The 25,374-nt window shown below is 40.7% G+C and overlaps 2 protein-coding genes across 5 annotated transcripts; one reads left to right on the forward strand and one right to left on the reverse strand.

Annotated features, from left to right (window-relative positions):
- Nucleotides 1-73: 73 nt before the first annotated feature.
- On the reverse strand, nucleotides 74-3,941 carry ftr84 (finTRIM family, member 84). Of its 2 annotated transcripts, none has more exons than XM_049720268.2 (7): nucleotides 3,270-3,941; nucleotides 2,809-2,904; nucleotides 2,470-2,703; nucleotides 1,760-1,916; nucleotides 1,630-1,686; nucleotides 1,088-1,171; nucleotides 74-926 (listed from the first exon to the last, which is right to left on the reverse strand). In XM_049720268.2, exons 1-7 carry the CDS (start codon nucleotides 3,912-3,914, stop codon nucleotides 385-387), a joined length of 1,815 nt encoding a protein of 604 aa, XP_049576225.1. In that variant the 5' UTR covers nucleotides 3,915-3,941; the 3' UTR covers nucleotides 74-384. The 2 variants fall into 2 exon arrangements, with proteins under 2 accessions (XP_049576225.1, XP_049576224.1); XM_049720267.2 differs by having other exon boundaries at nucleotides 1,088-1,141; nucleotides 3,270-3,939.
- tppp2 (tubulin polymerization-promoting protein family member 2) lies at nucleotides 2,575-9,163 on the forward strand. Of its 3 annotated transcripts, XM_049720270.1 has the most exons (5): nucleotides 2,575-2,714; nucleotides 5,867-6,039; nucleotides 6,707-6,898; nucleotides 7,627-7,780; nucleotides 7,978-9,163. In XM_049720270.1, the coding sequence occupies exons 3-5, from the start codon at nucleotides 6,708-6,710 to the stop codon at nucleotides 8,167-8,169; spliced, it is 537 nt and encodes a 178-aa protein (XP_049576227.1). In that variant the 5' UTR covers nucleotides 2,575-2,714; nucleotides 5,867-6,039; nucleotide 6,707; the 3' UTR covers nucleotides 8,170-9,163. The 3 variants fall into 3 exon arrangements, with proteins under 3 accessions (XP_049576227.1, XP_049576226.1, XP_049576228.1); XM_049720269.1 differs by lacking the exon at nucleotides 5,867-6,039; XM_049720271.2 differs by lacking the exons at nucleotides 2,575-2,714; nucleotides 5,867-6,039 and adding an exon at nucleotides 6,074-6,244.
- Nucleotides 9,164-25,374: the final 16,211 nt, after the last annotated feature.

Raw genomic sequence — 25,374 nt, forward strand, 5'->3', positions numbered from 1 at the left:
TGCGCTGCAATGATGAAGTCAGCGTCTAGTTCGGAATCTAGTCACAAAGGCCAGTTGGAATAAATCATAATAATAAAATAGAATACAGCTTTATTTACACAGGGCATTCCACAAAAACTGCAGTTATAACAAATTGCTTTACATAACATAAAATATTGATACAACTACAAAGACAGTGAAAACAGTAAGGCTTGAAAGCTTACTTGAATGTATGTTGGGTTTAACTTTGTAAAATCAACAGTTCGGTGAAAAGGAGAGGACTGAAGACTAGTATTCAGATTTTTTTATGAAGCTGTCACGATTAAATGATTGCACATATTTTAAAATTTTACTAATACAGCATGCACTGCACAACGTAAAACAATTCGACCATATTTGAGTATTTTAGTAAGGTGTGGGACTTTGTTTGAGGTGACAGAGGGTAACTGATGAGCCCACACCGAAGCCCGCATACAAAGGTTCGCTGAACCGAGCTTTAAATCTATGGATGAGCTCCATCCTTTCTGAGACAGAGTAAAATGCCACCGTGTTGCCGCCATAGTCCAGGTACACGCCGATTCGTGATGCTCGGGGTGCATTGGCAAGGTCAAAGTCTGCTTTATTGTGCCACGCGGAATATCCCGAGTCGGAGCAGAGCAGACTCCAAGACTTGTTGTTGTAGCCCAGCAGGCTGTGTGAGTTCTTCCCCTTGCGACTGATGCTTTTGTAGGCCACCCCAAGGGAAAACTCGCCACTCCACTCAACTTCCCAGTAAAATCTGAAGCCGCTAAGTGGCTCCTTGCACAGCACTTGGGAGAAGCCATCGAAGCGTTCCGGATGATCAGAATAAAACTGGACTGTCTTCTTCCTGGTGACCTTCTGGTTTCCATCTGACAGGACCAGCTCTTTATAGGCTGTATTGGCATCGAAGGACATCTTACAGGCATCTAAGAGCAAACACATTCCTTCACTTAACTGCAATCAACGATCACAATTAACCCATATTAATCCACGATAGTAATTATAGGTAAGGCCAGAGAGAGTAACTTGATGTTGATTCTCAGGGCAGCATTGAGCCAAGAGTAGAAGGTAAGGTTCAACAACTCACATCTCAAGAAGTCTGATCTCGTTTTTGGCTCCTGAAAATCCACTCTGTTAGGAACTGTTGCAGCAAGAGAATATGAAACATTTACTGTGATAAATTGAGATCAAATGAGGCCACTTTCCTAAACAAAATAATGGCCACAATGCTTTTTGCAATCAAGTTTAAACAACTGTAAAGTCCCTCTTTCAAATGATGCCTTGTTTTTGAGTAACATTCAATTTGATGGCTAAGCAACACATTTTGTATAGGTCAAATGTTCAGTCCGTCCAGTATCCAGTTCCCCCAGGTACCTGAATACAGCACCAACAGAGTACTGAATTTTTGTTGGGCCGCTGTGATAGTGGTTCTATTGATCAAACAACAAAAAAGTTGATCAATGAAGTTAATAAGCATAGTGAAGACACATTTTATGGAACAGATTCCTTGCGAGAAATTGAAGCAAGGAAATATTATACCACATGAATATTTCACAATTTGTTTTGTCTTCACATATGTATATTTGCTCAATAATATCACTATAATTTGATGTTTTGGTTTACACTTACCTTTGATCCGTTTGTCTCCATTTCTTGGCAAAAGGATGTACACAGGCGTTTCGCTTACTGTTAAAAGGAGGCAAATTACATTTGTCTGCTGCACAGTGAGCAGCAAACACAATGTTTTTTGGGGACAAACCTGTCTTGGAGATTTTACTGAGTTCCTTTTTACAGATATCATCAAGATGTTCCTTCATTTCTAAGGCTGTTTTGCTCATCTCGCTGAAAGAGAACTGAGGGTTGATGAGCACTTTGGGTACCATGGCTTCTGGAGCAATGCACAGAGTTGGGAAGTTCTATTCAACAAAATAAGACAAGAGTTACATAAATCAAATAAAAAAAATAAAAATAAAAATAAATTGAACCATTTAACAGTGCTATTTTTGGGTAATTAAATGGAACTCCACTGACCAAATTCTGAAATTATTCCGAAATAAATGACAGTTGGTGACCTGCTGTCACGACTCGTCTGATTGTTTTATTATGATTCTGTTGTAATGGTTTCTGTCCGCGTCTCTGTGTGCTCGCCCCTCCCCTCCTGTGTCTGCCCATGATCAGTGTGATCACCTGCCTCTCGTTACCTGTCGTGCATTTAAGACCTGTCTGCCCCTCACTCCCTGTCGGATTGTTCTCATCTCATGTCTTCTTGTCTCTCGTCCCACGTCCTTGTCTGTCAGTGTCGTTTCTGTTAGCCACTCTGTCGGTCAGTCACCTTGTTTTGTTAGGTCGTTTATGTTAGTTTGTCCGTCTGTCTGTTCCCCTTCATCCTCCATTCCAACTCCCCTTTTCCTTCAATTAACCCTGGTCCAAGATGCATTTGTTCGCCCTGCTCCATTCCAAGCGTGACACCTGCAGAAAGTGAATGTTGTCTTCTGTTTCAAGAATCTGCCTCAGCTCTGCATCTCTTCTCTGCAGCTCCAGTATCTCCTGTTCCAGACGCTCCACATAGCCATCAGCTTGGGACATAGCCGCCTGCATGTTGGCTGTTATCATCTGATGGATTTCAGCCTTCCAGCGTTCCACCGCCTGTAGCATCTCATGGAACGTCTTATCACTCTCGACTTGGGCCCGCTGGGCACAGCTCTAACAGACAGGTAAGGTCATTTTGTCAGGATGTTTAAGGTACATAAAAATATAATTTTGGAATGACTTGCAATCTATCAGAGTGTTAAGCTTGACTGGTCTTACTTTGAGAACATCAACATTATGCTTGAGCTCTTGCAGCTCTTTCATCCTCTCCTGAATTATGTGCTGGACCTCAGACTGTGTCACCACCAGGACTTTCTGGCAGAAACAAAGGATAAGAAGGACTTTATAAATCTCATCTCCTCTTACTTTGGAGCTACTGTAGGCTGTTAAGTATGACATTTTACTTAACAGGACTTCAAGATCACACTGTTTATTAAAGTATGACATTTTACTTTAATAAACAGGGTGATCTGAAAGTCTTGTGTATGATTCATGAAACATATTTGAAGCTTCATTTTCGATGTCTCCAATTTTTGTTTAAATTTGACTGACAAAGTGAGTAAGGTAACCAATCAGTACTGTTTCGTGTAACGATCTTCATGTCCCAGCCAATGACCAGACCGTCCTAATCTCCAGCAGCTTCTGTGGAAGTGTCTTTTAGTTAAGAATGCCTACTATACCTGTTTGTCGATGCGCTCCTCCTCCGCAGAGGTGATATTGTGGCCGCGGTGCTCTCGAACAGTGCACAAGACACATATACACATCTGGTCAGAGCGACAGAACAGCTCCAGGCCCTTCTCATGCTGTGGGCAGATCTTCCTGTCCAGGTGGCCTGTTTCATCCACCAGCTTGTGTCGCTTGAAGGTAGACGACTCGTAATGTGGCTTCACGTGCGTTTCACAGTAATAAGCCAAGCACACGAGGCATGACTTGACTGCCTTGTTCCGCCGACCCACGCAGAAATCACAGAAAGACTCCCGTTGCATATAGGGGAAAGGTGTGAGCTCTGGAAGTTGCCGGCGAGGCTCGTGGTAGACATCCGGTAAATCGCGTTTCAGCACAGGTCTTGGCGTGAAGGTCGCTCTGCATTGGGGGCAGCTGTAAACCCCCATGTGGTCAAACTGATCCCAGTAGATCTTGATGCACTCCAAGCAGTAAGTGTCCCCACATGGGATGGTGACCGGGTCTCTGAGTGCATCCACACAGAGAGGACAGATGGCATCTGGAGGTGAAGGGAAACTCGACTCAGCCATAATGCTTTTAGAACAAATGCGTGTAGACTTTTTTAAGCATATGTAGATCTCTCTGAATAAATCAAGAAGCATCTGAAGCAGAAGTGACCAAACACGGTGACATTCTGCTTTTTTATGCTGACATTTCGAAAGGGGAGGTTTTGTGTACACTACAAGCAGACAGCCTGTCTCTTCACCCACAACGACGTCTCTTCGTCGTCTGTGTTGAAGTAGCAGTCAGCGACCTTTACAAATTTTAGTTTATCCATTGACATATGGGTCAGCAAGAAACTGTAATGTACTTTTTGTGGACCCAAAGCACGCTTTTATAAATTCAGAATGTATAAAACATTAAAAATAATTCAAGGCAGTGACGGCTGAAATAAGCACTTAAGATCCATATACTCCTTCTTGCTGTACAGATATGTTCTTTTATTTTGTGTGCGGGATATACCCATTTATTGGACATAGTGTTTTTCTCCCTATGATGAAGGCCAGAGGAAAGGAACAACAATAAAACAGTTGCAGTAAGCTGTCACCAGGAGCCAAATTGAATGGAACCCAAATTAATATTATTGCTAACCCTCGCAAGTCCCTGCTATTTACAGTTTTACCGTGTCAAAATGATTGACTGTGAAAAAGATTTTTAAATCAGCAAACCAATGGAGACCCAAGATGTTTTCACTGTGCTGTAAATGAACAGATTCGAAATCGCTGAGTTTCAGTTGCACTGTCACGACTTGCTCATTGTGTTTTTATACAGAATTTCTCAGCAAAAGGTTTCCGTGCTTCTAGCTGTTTCCCAGTGTCCATGTGACTGAGCAAGTTGAGTTTCATGATGGTGCATGTTTTCAAAACAATTCTTGTGTACCATGAAGAGAAAACATGCTGTCAGGATGTGGGCACCTACGCAAATACATGCTATAATGTGGACAAATAATGCAAGGTGACAATATGCAGGATTTAGATGAAGTGTGCATTGTGGGCATTTGACAGCAATTTAGGGAGTGATCACTCGCCCTTGTGAAGGAATCTTTCAGTTGGCTCATACAAGTATGAATAATCAGGTGCTTACATTTTGTGAGATCTTGCTGCAGCCTACTTGGCACAGAACCAAAATAAGTGATGTTGCTGAATTTGTTTGTGGAGGCGTTGCCAAAGTAAAGTATCTAGGTGGAACGTCTTGGATGAGTCACGGGGAACATGTGGCAAATTAGCTGTGTGATGAGATGGAGGTCTGTCAGATGGAGTGGATCCCTCTGTTTGTGGGAAAAGGCAAGAGGCGGGCTGTGTAAGCATATGTTTGGGAGAGGAAAGAGTAGATATAATGCTCATAATGATGCTCAAAGGAGGGCAGCCCAGCTCTGATCCTCCCATAGGATGCCAAACAAGGCTGACTGGACAGATGGAGGGAAGGGAAGAGAAGCCATTCGGATTATGAGAGGATGAGCAAGTCAAACAGAAGAAAATACATCGTCTTTTGACCAATCCTTAAAACCATTCATCACGCTGGGATAAAACAAGCATTCAACTTCAGCCAAGGATATAAATGTGTGAGAAGAAAAAATGAAAAACTATACCTCTGAATGGGTAAATAATAATAATAATAATTAATATAATGGGCAATACGTTTCTTTTTTTTAATTAGTTTTTGTTATTTTCCATGTTAGTGGATATTGCTCAGGCTTACCATCATGAAAGAGTTTGATGGGATTTATGGGTCAGCTATGTTGTCAGTGCGCTTTGTCCTTTCGAGGATGACTCTCATCATGTGCAAACAAGCCTACTACTGTCATTGTGGCCCAAATAGAAGCTGTCACATATGCATGATGAACAAAATAAAAGTATGGTTGTACCGCAAAAAATGCACAGAACACTGTAGCATAGCGGGTAATACAAATACAGTAGATTACAATAATTAATAGGATATACTAACAGCATGTTTTATGAGACAAAAAGAGACAGAAGCTAAGTGGTGGTGATGTCACTGATGGTGCTGGGTGGTACTCTCTCCCTCCTCCCCTTCTCTCCTCCTCCTATCCAAGCATCTGCATCGATGTCGTCACCGCTAAAGAGCCTGGGAGTGGCAGAGTGGAGGAAAGGAAGTGGAGGAAAAAAGAAGGGAGGAGGAGGACAAGAAGGTTGAGCAGCCGTGAGCGATTTCCGGGATTTCCTTAAAATATCCACGGGCAAGCAATCCTGCAGCCTACAGCAGCAGGTACACTTTGTTTTCTTTGCAGTGGATGCCCTGAGGACAATGCAACAGGGAATACTGCCAGGAGGACATTGTTTATATGCCAAAGGATTGCACTTTCTTTGCTCCAGCAACATAAATAATATATCTGTCAAATGATTTTGAGAAATACTACATCTTAGTGTTATTTATCTACGTGCTACTACTTTTCGAACTGTTTATTTTTACAGTGAGTGTTTGAATATTCTAATAAGCTAATTAATCCTGTCATCTACGAGGTGATGTTGATCATGACATCATGTAAGGCAATTCAAAATCGCATCCGACTTTAGGTAGGTTTAGATAAGCATAACTGAAAAATATATGAGGTCTGAATCTATGTCTGTGTCTTGAATTGAGGGCAAAAAGAAAGCAAACGACCTTCATTTGTTATCCTGCACAGAGTGGGCCAAAGAGGGGCCATTTGTAAATGGGGATGATTGAATTAAACTGGCCTGCGATCAGCTCGAGTAACAGAACTGTGATGGATGTGCAACTGCGGGTGCATGCTTCTAAAAAATTCAGAGCCAAACAAAATAATCACTTCAACTGATTAACATGCCAATCAAGTTTTGGAAATGTTTTCCTTCAACAAAAATTGAGACGTACTCTATTCCAACCCCCAAAATAATAATGCTATGCGTATCCACAGCATGGCTGAGGGCTCTGTGTCGACAGCAGAGGTGGAGATGTCCTTCCACAAATTTGCCATTCATGGTGACACCAAGGCGACAGGGAAGGAGATGAACGGCAAGAACTTTGCCAAAATCTGCAAGGACTGTCTCATCATTGACGGCAAGAATGTCACCACTACAGATGTTGACATCGTCTTCACCAAAGTCAAGTAATGTTTTCAATGCAGCATCGTTAGCAGACATTTGTAACAGGGCAAATCTAACTTAGTAAAGGATACCTGACATGACAAACCATTAATAGATTTAGCAATATTCATTTAGTCCGCACTATTACATTGAAAGCAAATGAAGTATCACTCCACAAATCCAATGTGATACCGCGGGATGCTGCCGGCGATGGGAAAATGAAGCTTCAAAATGTTTCATAAACCAATTGTGTTTATTGCGCCCTCTAGATAGCACTCTCTGTTCGCCTTTGAGCCAAAAGCTCACTGACTTCCGATTTCCTAAACACCTTTCTTTAAACCGATAGTCCCATCTAGAGAAATAAAAAAACTGTTTTATGAAGCATTTAAAAAAAAAAAAGCAAATACCCTGACTTACACCATCACATATTATTTAAACCTAAAGCAAGTTCTCCTCCCACAAAGAAGAAATCTCGCTTGCCAGCAGGCTGTGACTTGCCATCCCTTGATCTAAATATATGTGTTTATTAAATTGTGATTCTTGTGTCGAATGCCACCAGGATAGGATAATGGTAATTGCAAATCACAGAAATCATTTGAACACATGCAGGTGCCACACAAAGATTACATTGACTACTTAAAGAACCTCTCACATTCCTGCATTACATAAAGAATCTGATGGTATATCCGTCCTCTGGCACTGGAAAGATTTTTCTCAGAGGAGCCTACAACGGTATTACATGTTTCCTCAGGTCCAAGTCAGCTCGTGTAATCACATTTGAGCAGTTCATCATGGCCTTGACTGAGCTGGGCCCGAAGCGCTTCAAAGGCAAGAGTAAAGAGGAAGCTCTCCAGCTCCTCTATGGGCTCATTGTTGGCAAGGAGCCTGCCAATGCTGGAATCACTGTGAGTACATTGTCATTAGTTCCACTGCACTCATGCTTCCTTCTCCAGATGAAGAGCTTGGTGCTCCACATGAGGCACAACAGAGAGGATGAGACAACACATGCTTACCAATTTCAGTCAATTGAAACATGTTACAATCGCAGTGATGTGACTGAGAAATTACCTTGTGTGTGGTTATTATTTTATTGTTTGATTAGAGACCAGCAAAGGCAGCGGCTGTGGACAGACTGACCGACACGTCCAAGTACACAGGAACACACAAGGAGAGATTCGATGATTCAGGAAAAGGAAAGGGAAAGCTTGGACGCGAGGACATCCCAGACAGTAGTGGCTATGTTGCATCTTACAAGGGAAGCGGCACTTATGATGACAAAGTGAAGGAATCCTAATCCTGAAGACACACATACGATTTTGGTCTTTCTATATTTTCAGGTAATATGCACGTATTGGCAAGCATATAAATTGAATTTGTGCTTAACTTTGTGCCTTATTATGCAAATCTCAAACGTGAAATGAACTTCAAAATATTCATACATTGTATTTTTGGAATGGAGAATCATTTATCGGGCGTCAGGCAATGATAATAACACCAGCCTTGTCACCTTGTCAATTGATCACTATTTATCCCATTTACATCATTGAAAAAAAGGGATAACAGGAAATAATTCATATCATAATAAAATTCTAAATATTAAATTGGCTGTAGTAAATACTTTGCCAAAGATGAGAGATTTTTGCTGATATGCCAAAGAAAAACTGCTTGAATACTACGTGTCATACTAATCTGCAGCTAACAATGTAAGGCCTGAAACTGGTGTCATTTAATGACATTTAGGAGCAATAGTGGCACAATAAAAAGAAGTGCAAAATGTTAATTTAGATTGCTCCTCCTTGGATGCCGAAATTGAGTGCTCATGTGTCTTTGCCTTTGCATCTCAATATAACCTAAAGTAACCTGATAAACAGCACTTGATAAAAATCCTTTCCTTTCACATCCGTGGCATATGATTAAAATTAAAGTTTAACTAGCATAGTACCTTATGTTTATATTCAAGGAAAAGTGGGGGGAAATGTAATTTACTATATTCTAGTCATGTGCTATCAACAATTAAGTACCCAGTGTAGTAGAGTAAAAAGATATTGAATGAGTCGATTTACCTTTATATTGCCACACTTAAGCCATTAAGTTGAGCTCTCAATACTGTCTTTGCAAAAGGATTGCATATTACTAATATAGACTTTATGGATGTGCAGCATGTAGGATTTAGACCTAATAAAGGAAAATTGCTTGTGGAACGAAGTAGCACCATTGCAGTGTCTCTGCTAGACTGATTGTAATTAAGTAAAAAATTCAATAAAGTAATTACTTTTACAACATCAAAACTGGCACTGTTCCATTTGTTACTATGCTGATTCATCCATTTTCCATTTACACCCTCCACCTCGGAACTTTGGAGTGCATTAAGTCTTTAAAAGTACAGCGCTGGACACAAAGCTTTTTTTTTTTTTTTTTAAAAGTTATTTTTATGTAAAAGGACAATGTGAAGACGTGAAGTACAATAACCCTCACGGTTTCTCACCTGCCTCACAGTCAGAAGTGAGTCATGAGATGTGGGTGCTGTTTTTTTTTTCCCCACATGCCCAAAATATACTTGTTTGGTTAGTTGAGGACTCCAAAATGTCTACAGCTGTGAATGTGAAGTGATCTGTAGTCCAAGGGTGAAAAACAACTGTCACCAAAGCTCAACTAAGAAGGACTCGGGTTCACATCTGTTGAGGACAAGCACGAGAGAAAAAGGAGCAATGGATCGTTACATTCGCAATGTTCCCAATGGCCTAAATCACAGGTGTCAAACTCAAGGCCTGGGGGCCAGATACGGCCCGTCACATCATTTTATGTGGCTCGCGAAGACAAATTGTGCATCAAATTCGTGTGTCATTACTAGAATTGGAAATTGTCTTCACTCTTAATAATATCTTTTATTATTATTTCTTAACCCCCCTGGCCTAAATTTATTTTTTGAGGTTATACAGTGATGCTAGCAGATAACCTGACACCTTTGACCCCAAATCACTACTGTACACATGTACACACACGTCATACACCTTGATACAGTGCAGAGCCTCTGGGGATGCTGCCTGTTGATGCGCCCCTCTTCAACTGAAGTGAACACAGAGATTAAAGGGTACCTCCCGGTACAATTTGATCAGATAACGTCAGTAAAGAGATTGTTATTCCAGAGGACTGATTCCATCCATCCATCTGGACCTTTAAAAGTCAAGCATTGAATGGAAAAAATCTTTTGAGAAACAACTCAGCAGAAATTTTGTCTGTATTTCCTTTTTTAGTGGATTATTGGTGGTGTTTACAGAGTAACAAAGTCAGAGGTTGGACAGGAGATTAGGTGTGGCATTTCAAAAAGGTATAAGTATTATTCTTGTTATTTTCTACTCACATATTTTTGAGGGAAATGCAGTAATAAAATGTACACCAATTGATTCATGTTAAACTAATATACCGTGTATCATTGGAATATTTGGATGACTTTTTAATCATGTGCAACACAGTTTTTTCAGTGAATGGTTGCAATAATGCCAAATAAAAATAAATGCCACAAAAATAGATAAACATTTCCACAATATCTATTCTAATGTGTTTTTATTCCTACTGAGAACTTTCCCTTCAGGTGTGAGATGCAAAGGTTCTCGTTTTGTCATAATCCTGCTGTGGCACAGTTGAAAAGCCCAAATATCCATCAGCGTATTCAAAACGGTAGGTAAAAATTACTTTTTTGTTTTCTTTAAGTAAAAAAAAAAGATTCAAACCACAATTTGATGTGGTTACACGCCCCAAAATTTTTATCAAATTGCCTGCATTTTTTTGCGGACAAAGATAAAATATGATATGAACCTTAGCATATTTGGGTGCATATGTCTAATATATTTGTTCTTGTGTTGTTATTTGAAATATTGTTGATTTAAAATTTGATGTACTTTTATGTTTGCATAGGCACTGGAGGATGAGCTTACGTACAATGAGTAGGAGTTCGAGTGTGCCTTCAACAGCTGCTGCTGTGCCAGCCTCGAACTCCGAGAGGTCGAAGATGATCTCCTACTAAGGGTGCTGAACCTGACTATGACCCTGTCTCAAATGGGGGACAGTATTCTCAAAATTGTTGGTATGTATAAACATAGCCAAAGGAACTCAAAGCTCCCAAAACTAAAATATTTAAAACAAAATGAAAAAAAAAAAAAGAAAAATCTAAAGCTATTGCATGTCAAGGATGAAAAAGTTTTACCGCTGTTGACTCCAGCATCCATAACCCGGGTTATTTTGATATTTGCAGAGGTGGGAGTGGGCAGGAGTAGAGAAGTGCACACAAATGGTGATGATTGATCACAGTTCAAGTGACACTTATCTTTTTTTACATTGAGCGTTTGAGACTGCCACCACATATGTTGAGTCTCTGGTATGGAGTGCCAACAACTGCGACAGCTGATCGTGACTCCAAATGCAGCAGCTGCAGCTTCGTGCCAGCCCAAACTGCGGCGTCCATGTTTAGAAAGCAAAAGAAGCACACAAAGCTAAAAAAAAAAAGTACAAACAAGAAAAGGTCAATAGCAAGCTGGAGCTACCGTAACATGCGCCGACTATGTAAAATAATATTTGTTAGCTATTCATTATCAACAAGCCAAAGTTTCCTGTGACTTTTTTTTAAACACTTTCTCAAGCTGTCCAAGTGAATGAGTGAGCCACGGAAGGCGACGTTATCTCATCCTGTCTTTTTTCCTGTTGGACTGTTTTTGTCTCAGGAGGGATGAGTGTTGCATTCACTGCCTATTTGAGCCTCCAAACAAGTTGCCTCGGGCCTTTCACCAAGAACAGCCCAATCCCTTATGATGACATCATCCTAAACCATGGAAATGGATTCAACCCAGCTCTCGGTAAACGTAGCACCGTATCAAGATCCATGCATAACATCATTAGATTATCAAATCATTTTTTTATGCGTATATCCCACAAACCATTTAAGTCAAAACTCTCTGAGGCCTGAACACATTTGGAGGCTCTCTGCTTTATCCAGCTCTAGCTTAACTACAAGCTCAGCTAAGTGTGGACAAAAGGATGAAATATAATATAATCACATAATATCAAGAATATTTGCATATAAACAAACATCATGGCTGTATGTAGTTTTCAATCAATCGATCTATTGCATCTCAATATTATTCTGTCAATACCGCATGTAACTATCAAAACATTTCCTTCTTCAAAAGTACATTGTAGTTTTTTTTTTTTCTCCTTAATATTTAGCACTTGAGTCCACCGTGCTTTCGGTGAAATCTCATCTTCATTGCGACCTGGTGTATTTAGAGCAGTTTCAAAAGTAAACACATATAAGTCAAGAATTGTTGCTGCAGCACATTTGAGAATGCCCTTGGCTGAATTCATTTTGGAGTGCTGTTAAGTGACTTTGTGGCCTTTCTACGTGTAGTTTGTTTTGCTTGTCTTGCTTAACTGCATAGGTTTGTGTAAAGTTGACTTCAAGTCAGTGCTCTCGCCTAAGACACTGACACAAGATTTGTATTTGGCCCTGGAGCCTACACAGTTGCCGCCCAAAGCTCCTTAGGGATGATTACGTACAAGCACAAATTTCTCTGCACATCGCAAGACAGACATGTTACAGTACCATTGCCTCACAATAAGAACAAATCAAGAACCAGACAATTAAATTAAACCATGTTAGTTTTGTGTAAACATGATTTTTTTTTCTTTGCCTGGCTGTGTGAATTGACTGATCTAGTACTTATTTTAAAACCTTATGCTTCCTGTGCAAATTCTCTCCAACAGATGGCAGCATTATGAAACAATTTGGTTCAAAACGAGTTCCTGCCTCTGCTTGGACTTCAGCATTTATGAACACGGGCATAGTTATGATGATTACACTAAAATAATCAAGAAGTGGGAGAGAGGGATAAGGCTGTGGGAGGAATGTGAGGCAAAATGGTGAGTAGATATCGCAAAAAAAGACAAATGAGCTACTGAGTGAGACAAGAGAATTGGCTGAGGGTCTAGTGCAGTATGGATTTTAGTGTGGGTTCACAAAAACAACAGCGGCATTGAAGTAGGCATCAAATCTGCAGGTCCGGTAGAAGGCCAACATAGACGAGGAAGGTTGGTGGAGAATGAAAATGTTTGGCTCGGATGAGCGACCCTTGGAGAAGGTAGAGATTGGAAAGGAAATAGGCTGAGGAGAGAAGTGTTACAGAAGAGATAGACAGTGAGAGTGTTACCTTCAGAACAAAAGCAAATGTGGGAAAACAAATGAAGGTGTAGTGCAGTGTAATCACAGGAACATAATAGAGAAAAGATGCAATGGAGGAAAGGGTAATCAGAGGAGAAAAGAAGATGTGTGGAGAATTGGAACTGTGCACAGGTAGGAGGAAGCTAATAGCAAAGGAATTGGTAAGCGGATACAAGGAAGAATTTGGCAAAACGAGAAAAGGAAACAAGAATGGAAAGAGCAAAAAAGTGAGAAAGAAGGGTAATTCTTAAGCTTTATTCTGTAAAGTCAGGTATGTGATGCCTATCACACAAGGGGCCTTTTATTTTTTTTAGTGATTCGAATACCAGCAGGTACATCTTCATAACCTGACCAAGGCGCCAAAGGAGCAATTACTGCAAAAATTACCATAGAAACACAAGTTGCTCAAATCACCCCGACAGTAAACTCGATACACATCACAGATTTTAGTGGTTCTCCGGAGAGGAGTTTGCAAGGTTGCCGCGTGCTGAGGGGCAGAGGCTGCTGTGTTGATCTTAAAACGAGGACTAAGAAATACAACAAGGATCCTATTAATGTGGGAAATCCCAATCACCAAGCCCCCTCTGTACCGATGAGAATTCATCGAGCATAAATCCCATTCCTATGGTGACACAATATCAGACCATGTTTCTGATACATCCATTGGCATTTCTCTTTTGATGTTTTTACTTGAAGAGGGAAGAAACACACTGGAGTGGAAACAAATTATGGAAATTTGATATTTTGTTGATGTTTTTATGACTATACTTGTGCTAGACTGAAAACACAGTAATGTGCATGCTGTGCAATTGGCAATCTCACCTTGTAAAGAAAAAACATTTGGCTGTGCACCAATTTTTTTTTCCCTCACTTGGAGCTCCTCCTCTAATTGCTTTGGCTGGAGAAGTGGTATAAGGACAAACACACACACACACACACACACACGCACACACGCACAAAACAACGTTGTGATCAGCCATTGCTTTAACTGGTTGTGGCCGTGGTTTGGTTTACACTATGTTGCTTTCAGGATAAAACAGGATGATTGTGACTGAACGCAGGGGGATTTTTAAACATTTTCATGAGAAACCTTGTTGTCTGTCGTAAAACACGATGCATGCAACAGCACTTGCTGGGGCTTAACACAAGTTGGAGGCCATTCCCTCTGCGTGCTTTGGTCCACGAGATGGATTAGTGAATTAGAAAATTATTATTTACTGAGCGCCACTATGTGAGCTTATGCTGATGCGGACTCTGGAGCCGGGCTTGGCAAGGGAGTTTTATGGCATCCATGTTTCATCTAGCCCTGACAGAAGGTATATGGATGAGTGAGCCAATCAGAATGTGATGGGTCAAGAAGGAACATACTGATATCTGTGTTAAACTGTAAGCGGAACCCTCTTGCACCTTTGAACCTCCAGGATTCAGCAGCCACATCCCCACAAGGCACTTCACACATATTGTGATAGGTCGTGAAAAAAAAAAAAAAGAATAAGCATGAAGGTGGTGGTCAAAAGCCCAGGCAACATTAGGTTTCAGGCAAATGGGGTTGCCGTAGTCACCGGGAACATTGTGTAAGTGTAGCCTAATTGGCTGAGTCACCAGAATTGGTAGAGGCACAGTGGCCCTACTCGTCCAACACGTCCCTAATGACTGAGCCCTTCACCCTGTTGCAAAGGGCGAGCCAAGAGTCCCTGCAGAGGAAGCTCATTTTAGCAGCTTCTATCCAGGATCTTGTCCTCTTGGTCACTACCCTTAATTGTCACCATAGCTAAGGGTGGGAATGTAGATTGGCCATTAATTGGCCATTGGATGACAGTGCTGCCGTATTACAGTGGATACTGCATCGAAGTGACTGTCCACCTCATGATTCATCCATGATGGAGAGAGAAGAAAAAACTGCATCATCTGTCTTCATCCCCAACCATAGCCTCTGTTGCTGAGGTGCTCCAAAAAAGTGTTTTTTAAAATACATTTTCAATTAAATTTTATTCAGATGTTAGCAGTGATGTTAGCATCTGAATAAAGGATGAATAAATCTTCATACAAACGACATGTGCCACTTGCCGCCTCCCTCTTTCTTTTCTTTCATCGTTTATCTCCTTCAAGTGATGTGCGACAGCAACCTCTCGTGACTTAGGAGCATACATTTGTCTTACCGGCCCCACACTGTTGACTTGTACATTATTGCCAGCTGGGATGCTTACTCGGTGCTGCAAATGAGAAGCGGCAGCGCTAACCACTGGTCCACCACTTTGATGATTTGATTTCCATGTCACACTTCATTGCGCAGAACTGAACCGCAACCAGCTTGTTGTGGAACATCAAATGTTAAACCAGGAATAATCTTCTGTTGGATGCTGTCACAAGTCATTTAAATGGCTCAATATCTACTCTGTCTGTCTAAATGTGACACCTCCTATAATTACATGTGCTTGGGAAAAAATTGTGTGATTTCCCATGTATTGTGAACCTCTAATTTACTCAGATACTGTGCAGTTTTTTTTTTTTTTTTTCTTAACTTGATTTTCACTTTGAGTCGTTTGACTTTTTCTTGAATTGGCCAGCATGGTGCAGCTCCTTTATGTAGCAATTAGTCCGCTATACTTTGCAAAAAGCGAAAGGTTATCTTCTGTGTGCAACCCTCTACCTCTGCTAAAATGCATATGACACATCTTTATCAATTTATGTTATGACCTGGCCCTTTGTCAACCTACACAATCGTTTAGTTACCAACCAGTCGTCCATCTACACACAATATGTGGATGAGTAGCCCACCATTTGCATAGCTATTCATCCACCCATCTGCCCACCTTTTTATCCATTTGGCTCTCCACCTATTTATCAACCTACCCACACACCATCAATCATTTTTCCACTTGGAGATGACAACCACTGTGGACAATGCCGGCATGTGAAGTTAAATGTCTCTCGATGGTGGGTTGATCGTGTATGACACACATACATTACGGAGGTTATTTGTTATCTCACCCTAACAGTAACAACTTGAATTGGATGTAATGTGCCATAATGACCAAATCCAGAAGGAAAGATGATATAGAGCATTCTATGTGCAAGTGTGTGGGATTGCCTTTGAGGCCCCTTTCAGATGGTGTGATTACATGGTGGGGAGTCGAAGCAATCACCTCCTCCCTTTTGTTAAATGTGTTAAAGGGATGGCAAATAGCTGTGTGCATGTGTGTGTGCATGTTTGTCTTCAGCCACACGATTATTGCACTTTGTGGACTGTGAAATGGCAGGTTAATAGGAGCTGCTGTGCCCACCTCATCTATTCACCTCAAGACAAATACATAATACATGTACCGGCACTCAGTTGAGTGCACAACAGAAAACAAAAGCCTGCTGCCCATGTGTGATAATATACCGTCCAGTACTTTATAAGTAATTTGGTCTGTGTCCTGTAAATATGGTAGAGGTAGCACATAATCATTCTGGGATGCTAGTCTACCTCTAAGGCTTGCCGGATGAACTAATGGAAAATGGAATACTTTGACCCAGAATTAAACTGACACCATCATAAAACCTTAACATTATTTTCCAGTCATATACATAAGTGGTACAAAGAAGTGTGCCATTTTTCATTTTATAATTGATGACAACTTATTTTGGATTTTATCTTGTTTAACATCCAAGACAGAGACTATGGCCCAACGGTTAGCAACGCATTTATTCTCTTGACCACCATGATTAATTTTCTTTGGTGACATCACAAAAATAAATACAACCCCAACTCGTACGGGTAGATTCCGAGATAAAACACTGATGAAGAAGAACTCAAAAGCGTAAAGGCCAGAAGTAGACTGTGTTTACATTCTTCAATAGTTAATTATTTGGAATGCCATGGACTCACGTTCCTCCAGTGTTGGAGGCAGATATGAGTAACTGGTGGCGTTCTACTCTTGCAGCATGTGCCCAAGCCAGGGATTGAACCCCCTGGCCATCAACATTTCATTGGTTTGACAGCGCAGAACGCTGACCAGTGAGCTAAAATTCTGGACTGCCAATTGAACTCAGCATTCTATAGCATTTGAAGGGACCAGGAATACCGTATACTCACAAACTTTTTTCTTCTTTTCCCCAACATCAGGGTGACACTTGTCCCCCGAAAAATCCAATAACAACTAAAAGCAATCTTGGCATGCATTACTTTCTGAAGCTATGGTGCTTTCACAAACGAAACAAAGGGCAGTGTTTTCTTGCATTTGTTGAATTATTGTCAACTTGGCAGTCACTATTGCAAGTGATTTGTTTGTGACTTGGCTCATCTCTCCACCCCAATGGTGATCATGTATAACCCACCCCCATTTGATTGAACAATGAGATATCAACATACTCATATGGAAACGTAATTATGTTCCCTACTTGTTCTCAGCTTGACTGTGATCACATGGACAGTGGCCCGTCTAGCCCCTCTCACACTTACTCATTCGTGCAAGCACAACGCACGCCCATCCCGTCGTTTCGGTACGTGCGCTACTGTATTTGCATCAGTGTGTGGGCTGACAGCAGCTGTGTGAAACGTGGTAATGGTAATGAAGGCTGGAAGACAAGGAAAGAGGTAGAGAGGGGGTCAAGTAGACCACAGTGCAGCAAACACACACATGCACGCACACAGGTACGTGCCTTTATTGCCGCTCCCTGCTGACTTAGAGGACAATGTAAATTCTGTCATGGATGAATAATAACACCGCACATGCACACATCTTCCTACACAAGCACATTTTTGTGTCTATTTTCTTCCTAATTTCTGACACCGGAGCAGACCTCAGGCACATAATAAGCAGTGAGTAAAAATAGCAACACTGGATTTGCACAAATCCCAGATGCTTGGCTTCCAGAAGATGCTAATTTTGTTATGGGGCCACACAGTAAGGCATGAAGTGTTTTCCTGAAAAGCAGAAAAACAGAAGATGTGACTTCTTTTTAAAAAAGAATGCGAGTAATTACAATCTAAACCTAAGCAGGACTTACACTCAGCCTACTGTACAGTCAGTGTAAAGCCACATTTTCTATTTGTGACAATATGTTGTGACTAATTTCAAAATGTGCATATGAAATACTGAAAATAGAGGAACAATATTTTGCATTACTAGTCTATTTAAACAACCTGACCTGTAGAAGTCATTTCTCACTTTATGGGGTCTTGACCTGCCAGTGCTCATCATATTATAATAATGTTCTCTGAAACAGCTCACGCTGCGTGGGTGAGAAGAGCTAGAGGGAAGAGAGAGAGAGAAAAAAAAAGACTTGTCGAAAAACTATATAAGGACTTTAAGTTACACGTACGATTTGACACAGCCAGATTTGTTGTCGGTTACAAATCAGTGCGGTTTGATATGCTGGACTTGTTTGGAGAGTTTCTTTCCTCCTCACGATAGAAATGATTCTCTCCTGACTATGGTTTTAAAAACTATGTAACAGCTAACTACGTTTAGTTGTTGTGTGTGAGGAACAAGCAAAACAGTGTGTGTGTGTGTGTGTGTGTGTGTGTGTGTGTGTGTGTGTGTGTGTGTGTGTGTGTGTGTGTGTGTGTGTGTGTGTGTGTGTGTGTGTGTGTGTGTTTGTGTGGTCTGTCTGCTGTCTGACATGTCTGATATGACAGACAGTTCCCACAGGCTGTTTGATTGGCAGCGGATGAAGAGACGTTCTTAAAGAGTTACACTATTGGCTTGTAACATATTTTGAAACATTTACTTATATTAGGGTTGGGCAATGATTTAATATCAGTATATATTGGGATAACAACTCATCAGTATCAAACGGTGCTCACTATAATATTGATTAAAAAGAAATCAAGAATGTGTACAACCGCTACAGGTGTACACCACTAATACGATGCTTCCTTTTTGTAGATAGTCAAGCAAAAGAAAATGATTAAGGAAATGATTGCACACATGCTGGTGGTTAATCAATATGCAAGACAGCAGCATCAATTTCATGATAATTTGCTGGTGGAAATGTCAAAATTAATTGTGAATAACCATAAATCTGTTTCACATCGTGCATCCGCAGAAAATTACCTACTTATAATAATTTGTTTTAAGAGAATAACGATGCAGTCGTGGCCTTTCAGAAAATAGCTCTTCAAATATGAATACAAAAGTTACACTGATGCTTCCCTTACATATCATTGTGCGCAACCTCCACAAACACACTCCTCCCTCAGATAGTTTGCAAATGTTGACAGGCTTGGCTTTGCTGCCGTTGAGTGCTGAGATTTGGCAGGCAAGGAAAGGGAAGGGAACATTTTCTGCGTGTCACTGAATCCTGAAGGGAGCTGATGTTCAGCCAAATGTGCTGAATGCAATCCATGACAAGAGCAAGGATAGCAAGGATGCTCCAGGCCACAGTATTCAAACCACCCATCATGTGGGACATGACACGTCGTGGACACCGTGTGCCAACGAGAGGCTTCAATGTCATCAAAACAGACAAAGCATGCTGAAATGTGTCACCAGTGCCAAGCATCGTCATTAAGAGGGCAAAGACTGACTTTTTAATGTGTTTAATGTGGCAATTTGAATATAAATTGTCGTGAATATTGAAGTCCAAGTGCTGTAGGGTGTTGCATTATTTAAGACACATTTTGATACATTGTAGCAGTACATTCTTTGAAAACACGAATTCAAGTGGTCCTAGAGGTTGAAAAAGCTTTTGTTAAAAACTCAGTTTCAATGCGTCCTGACTGAACTTCTGTATGGACAAGTTTACTGGCAAAAGTTAGCCCGGAGGCCTGATGTCATCCAGTCTGCGATTGCAGGTCACAAAAATACCCTTTACGCATCCAAGAGCATCCACAGACACAATAACACACGGCATAAACAAAGTCATGTAGAGGCTCACTCCCTCGCTAATAGTCTGTGATATGGCTGTGCCACTCAGTGTTGAAAGCCGCAGAAGCATGAGTGATGATTATGGGGATGCAGAGCACACACACACACACACACACACACACACACACGGTTTACGCAATCACCGCCTGCAAATGTCCTTGCACCACCGGTTCTCGTTACCATTTCATGCCTGCTCTGATAAACATTTAAATACCTGCGCTCACGATATGGATCCTTGTTAAGTACGTGAAAGACCGATGGATTTTATTTAAGCGGCACCTTTCAATGCTAATACATGCTAATGGCTGTATCGTACTTGTTCTCAAAAGACCTCGGCTTTACATTATTCATAAAAGAGGCTCACAATATATCCGGCACAAAAAAGGAAGCAGTTGAACAATTTAAGGATAAGATGAGCCATTCAGATTCAGATAAAAACCTGAATAAACATTTGATCCTAGGAAACAACACAAAGGAGATGGGAAGATTAAAGTTCATTCTTGTCCTTGGAAGAAAACTAAATTGATAACAACTGAGCCTTAACACACTGATCATAGAGATGGAGTCAATTAAAAAAACGACACAAGAGGATACTTTGCCTCACTAAAAAGACACTTCACTTAACTCTCTAAGGAATAGTTTCCCCACAGCATTTCCCTAAGCAGCTATTTATCATCTCAGCTCTTCTGCAAAGGTACAAACGGATATAATCATGAAGTATTAGGGCATAATTCTATTTTGGTGTGCGTGTACACCATCATTAAGTATTTTGACCAGTGCTTGAAGAATCATGATAAAAAATATATAGTTGTTTGGAAGAGAACAATATTACACTGCAACATGACTGAATAAAAAACAAGACACGGGCAAAACACAATAAAAGATTGAAGAAGTTACAAATGCTGTGGTGAAAATCGGCCTTTTGTTTCAATCGAATATGAAAGCAAAGCAGTATTTCTGAGTTTGTGCATGGACATGAATTGTGATGCGATAATCGTTTATTATCTGCTTCAGGTATGTATGTATGAGAAGGAGTGGGATATTACAATATTTATCCATTTGACAGTCACACACATTGCTGTACATATGAATGAAACTGTACAGCCTGTGTGTGTGCGTGTGCGTGTGTGTAATCTAGCTGCGCTGTCTTGCACATTAAAATGGATGCACACTGAGACACATGACACCTACGGTGCAGCTCATCTGCTCTGATGAATGTTTTTCCCAGCTGCATTTGTTTCCTCTCATAATCGCGTTCTCTTGCTCCCCGCTAGTCGACTTTGCATTATTCCTTATGCACAATCCACACACTCATGCACGTACACCAATATGGATTACTGCTGTCTGTCATCTCATGATGCGCTGTTAAAGGCAAAAAAAAAAAACCCAAAACATTCACCCCCTGCATAATTTGTGCTTCTTTTTGCTTTATACGTAGTTGTGTTTAAGGCTTGAATATCCTGCTAATGATAAGACCAGGATTAAGGGTGCTCGCTCAAAAAACACCAAATAATACTAAATGTTTATTACCTTACTTGTAAAACATTATTGCATCCTTTCTATTGCAAACTGACAACTTTAAAATAATTTTATAACCAGATGCAGCAACGACAGCAAAGCTATGCATCTAAATTTTGTGTAGATGTTTTTCAAAATTGGCTTCATTTAATCAGCTGAAGAAAATACTGCAGATTACAAAATAATAAATAGGACCCACATGCTTTTATGATTGTATAAAGACAAGCGTGGAATTGGTTTAATAAATAGGTAGTAAGGATCATTTGTGCAGGTTTTGAAGAGAAACACGTAAATTGTGCAACTCAGGATTGCAAAAGTGATGGAAATAGTGAAGACACAAAATCTGTATTTTGCTAAAGGTCACTTTTTTCACATTGGTTGGGAATCAAACCCCCAACCTCCACTTTGCCACTGAGCCGTGCTGACTCATGTCGCACATCGGTACATCTTGCATTACATAAGCTTTTGAAACGATAATTGGTGAGTGTGAGAATTCATGTGAAAGGGTGATAATACAGAAAGTACAAAATTGTGATCGCTGGTGAGTCACCTATTCTTAACTACTAAATAAATAATTCTCAAATCTTAGATTAGAACTCACTGTCCTTCATACCCTACAATTTAATAGTCCTGCAACTCCAGTGAGACTTGTTTGATCATTAAGTCTGGCTGAGCTGTAAATGAAATGTGCCACTTCCATCAACAAATGATTAGACAGTTGTGTTTGGCACACTGCACAAAGGCCTCCAAAATGCGGAACGTGATTCAGCGGGGAGCGCGGCAGAAAACCCACGGGGGTCTGATGACAAAAACACAGAAGACACTGGAGAGGAACAAGTGAAGAGAGATGATGCTTCACAAGGCAACCGGTGCGATCAAGTGTAATTAATAAGAATGTAGGAGAAGATGGCAGTGACATCATGATAATCAGTCGCCGCAGCGTGAGGCAGCAAACAGCAACACCCGCAAAGCCACAACGGTGGTATAATGAGGGATCAGATGTGTCGCATTACAAAGAGAGCATTAGCCACTTGTTATCAACATAATTAGTGCTGCTCACCTGATACTCTTCACTTGGTCTAAAGCTTGTGTTTTCTAAAAGAGGTTCCATACTTTATTGGTAATACTGGTTGGTGTATGCTACAAGAAAACGTATCAATGGCATTTAGGTGTTCTAGTTTGTGCAGATGCACACACGCGGACCTCCCATTGTGTGTACACTGGGGCGTTGCTGCAATATGAATCAAACCACGATTTTCATTTCCGTTGTGTACAAAGGGATTGTTTTTGCAAGTATGAGCTTGTGTCAAAGCTTACTTTTGAATACTTCATAAGGCCGTCATATTCTTAGCAACTGCTACAATGCAGTCAAGTCCAACAAAGTTAGGTAAATAAACTGATTTTGCTAGGGATCAAAATGTGAAAAGTGAAATCAAGTTATTGATCTATGCTTTTTAGCTTGTGCAGGGGCTCAGTAGGGGCTGAACTGGAATCCATCCCAGCTGACTAAGAACTGAAACATATAGATCGAGTACCAGTCAATCACAGGGTGACTGTGAACCATACGTTGAGGGAGAATTGATCCTTTGCCAACTGCATTAAAAACAGCTCTGTGAAATATAACATCACCATTGGCCCATTCTAAAGTAAGTATGGGCAAGAGGAATCCAATGACAGCTTTATACATTTATTCAAAAAAAATAAAGCTATAAGAGCTTCAATCTTGTGTGAGTTTCAAAAGCAATCTTGTATGGTTATAAAAAAGACTTGGAAAAAGACAGGCCTTTTGGTTATTATAGAATGCTTTCTTTTCTTCTGATAACTGATAACAAGTGGCCAAGATTTTTTTTAGATATTTGCTGTCTATCTGATTATAATGGGAACGAAGGGGGGCTGTTTCAATTGGTCAGGACTCGTCTGCGTTCCATCCCATAACAGCGGAAATGACCTCTCTATCTGCATGTGAGCAGGAAAAAAGAAAGAGAAAGAAAACCATGCGTTCAGTTGGACTGCTCTTTGCGCGAGACTTCCACTGAGCACCAAAATAGGGCTATTAGCGTCAATTACCCAATCAGTGCTTTTGTAATGTGGAATGAAATCCCTTGAAAAACTCTACTCAGAACATGTTCCACCAGACACTGCCTAGCAGGGAAATAAGGCCTAGAGTAGACAAAAGATATGGTGGTATCGTACTTCGACGGGTAAATACTCCCCCTGTAGCCCTGATGTTATACACCTGTTTTTTTTTTCAAGGCGGGAACTCTTTCGGTAGTTTGGAGTGTAACCCGCCGCCATACAGTGATTGATTGTGATAGTATGCAGCATGATTTTCTGTTTGTGGCTTATTGTATTGTGCAGTGGGAAAAAAACCTCATATTTTCTACTTTTGCGATAAATCCATCTGTATTTGATATACGGCTTAAGCCGTCGCTCCCGGCTCTGGTTCAGATACTTCTGCCGGAGCACAACTGTGTGCATTCCCAAAACTTTTGTGTGGTTGTGTGTCTGATATGCAAATGTAAGCAAATGGTTTAGGCCCGCAGATGGTGAGATGTTATCAGGATTTATCAATGTAAAAAAAAAGAAAAGGTAAAGAGGATTATTCAGCAGCATAGGGCTATTTAAAAACGTGTGTGTGTGTGTGTGTGTGTGTCTGTATTTATTACTATGCCATTATATTGGATGTGGCTGTACCTCGAGATGTGCATCTAATCTCATGCTTCAGTGCCATGTTATGTGTCCTTTACAGTAGGCAACAAGGTGAATGTAAACAGTCTGCGTGCTATCCATAACAGAGATCTGTAATTAGTTGTTTGTTTGCTCTAACTTAAGTGGCAATAAAAAGTGCAGAGAAATATTTTAACCTAGGGATGACATTTACCTGAATGAAGAATTACATATATTTTCTTATTTAGGAAGTTTGACCTGATACTTTTAGTTTTAGAAGCTGGTGCGTATATGTACTTATGTATCGGTATAAAACAATAACTTTGTATATTTCTGTGGTCATTTCAGGTGAACTCCATTTACATAACAGCACTCTACTGTTTACTTATCACTTTATGAGTATCATAGCGTTTCTGTCAACACTATTTTGTTAGCTCTCTGCAGATAAGCTCTGCTGGGGAGATTTTGTCTTGACAGCAATCTTTCATGCCAAGCCAACCAATATAATGTATACCTGTTTCCTTTTACTGCACTTCTATTTCAAGAGTTTATAGTGGGACCTCGGGAATGCTAAGTAACCGTAATACGTAATTTGAATCGTCATTATCATTCTCTTCACTCTTTTTTTGTCTATGATTATATTTCTATTAATTTTTCAATCACATATATAGTCCATTTACCTGCGGGCTGATTAGAAGCATCAGTGGCTGAAGCCAAAATGTGTGAGGGGTTTCTTTTTTCTGAACCTGCATTTGACACCTCTGCACACAATAAAAAGTTTGTCAATCACTCATTTACTCTTTATGGTATGGGACACATAGTATCCGATCTGGTGAATGAATTTCTCCTTTATACAAAACCTAATTGTGTGTTTTATGTAATGTACACTGGATAAAATTACTTCTATGGTGTTAGATTAGGTCTCTTAATAATTAGATAAGTGAGCTGAGGTAGTAGGACATTGTGTCACTGTGGCCTTTCCTGATGGCTTGCATCACCTTACTCAAATCCGGCCAGTGTTTAAATTATGACCGGCCCGAAGCATCGTGTCATTAAATCAATGTGTGGCCCTCGGGCACCGTCGCGGGGACCTGCGCGCCCCAGAGCGAGCCACAGAAATGAAACGCGCACGCACGGGAACGCGCAAAGGAGCGAGCGCTCATGATTGGGTGCGAGCGCTCATGATTGGGTGCGAGCGCTCATGATTGGGTGCGAGCGCTCATGATTGGGTGCGAGCGCTCATGATTGG

Source organism: Syngnathus scovelli, chromosome 5, assembly GCF_024217435.2.
Source record: "Syngnathus scovelli strain Florida chromosome 5, RoL_Ssco_1.2, whole genome shotgun sequence".
Lineage (NCBI taxonomy): Eukaryota > Metazoa > Chordata > Actinopteri > Syngnathiformes > Syngnathidae > Syngnathus > Syngnathus scovelli.

Excerpts from the sequence above, each read along its gene's own strand:
- tppp2 (XM_049720269.1), top strand. The coding sequence starts at position 2,659 with ATGGAACGTCTTATCACTCTCGACTTGGGCCCGCTGGGCACAGCTCTA. Across the intron at positions 2,715-6,706 it reads GGCACAGCTCTAACAGACAG|CATGGCTGAGGGCTCTGTGT; the intron begins GTAAGGTCATTT and ends GCGTATCCACAG. Across the intron at positions 7,781-7,977 it reads CTGCCAATGCTGGAATCACT|AGACCAGCAAAGGCAGCGGC; the intron begins GTGAGTACATTG and ends TTGTTTGATTAG.
- ftr84 (XM_049720268.2), bottom strand. The coding sequence starts at position 3,914 with ATGCTTCTTGATTTATTCAGAGAGATCTACATATGCTTAAAAAAGTCT. Across the intron at positions 2,704-2,808 it reads ATAATGTTGATGTTCTCAAA|AGCTGTGCCCAGCGGGCCCA; the intron begins GTAAGACCAGTC and ends CCTGTCTGTTAG. Across the intron at positions 1,172-1,629 it reads TGGAGACAAACGGATCAAAG|TAAATGTTTCATATTCTCTT; the intron begins GTAAGTGTAAAC and ends AATTTATCACAG.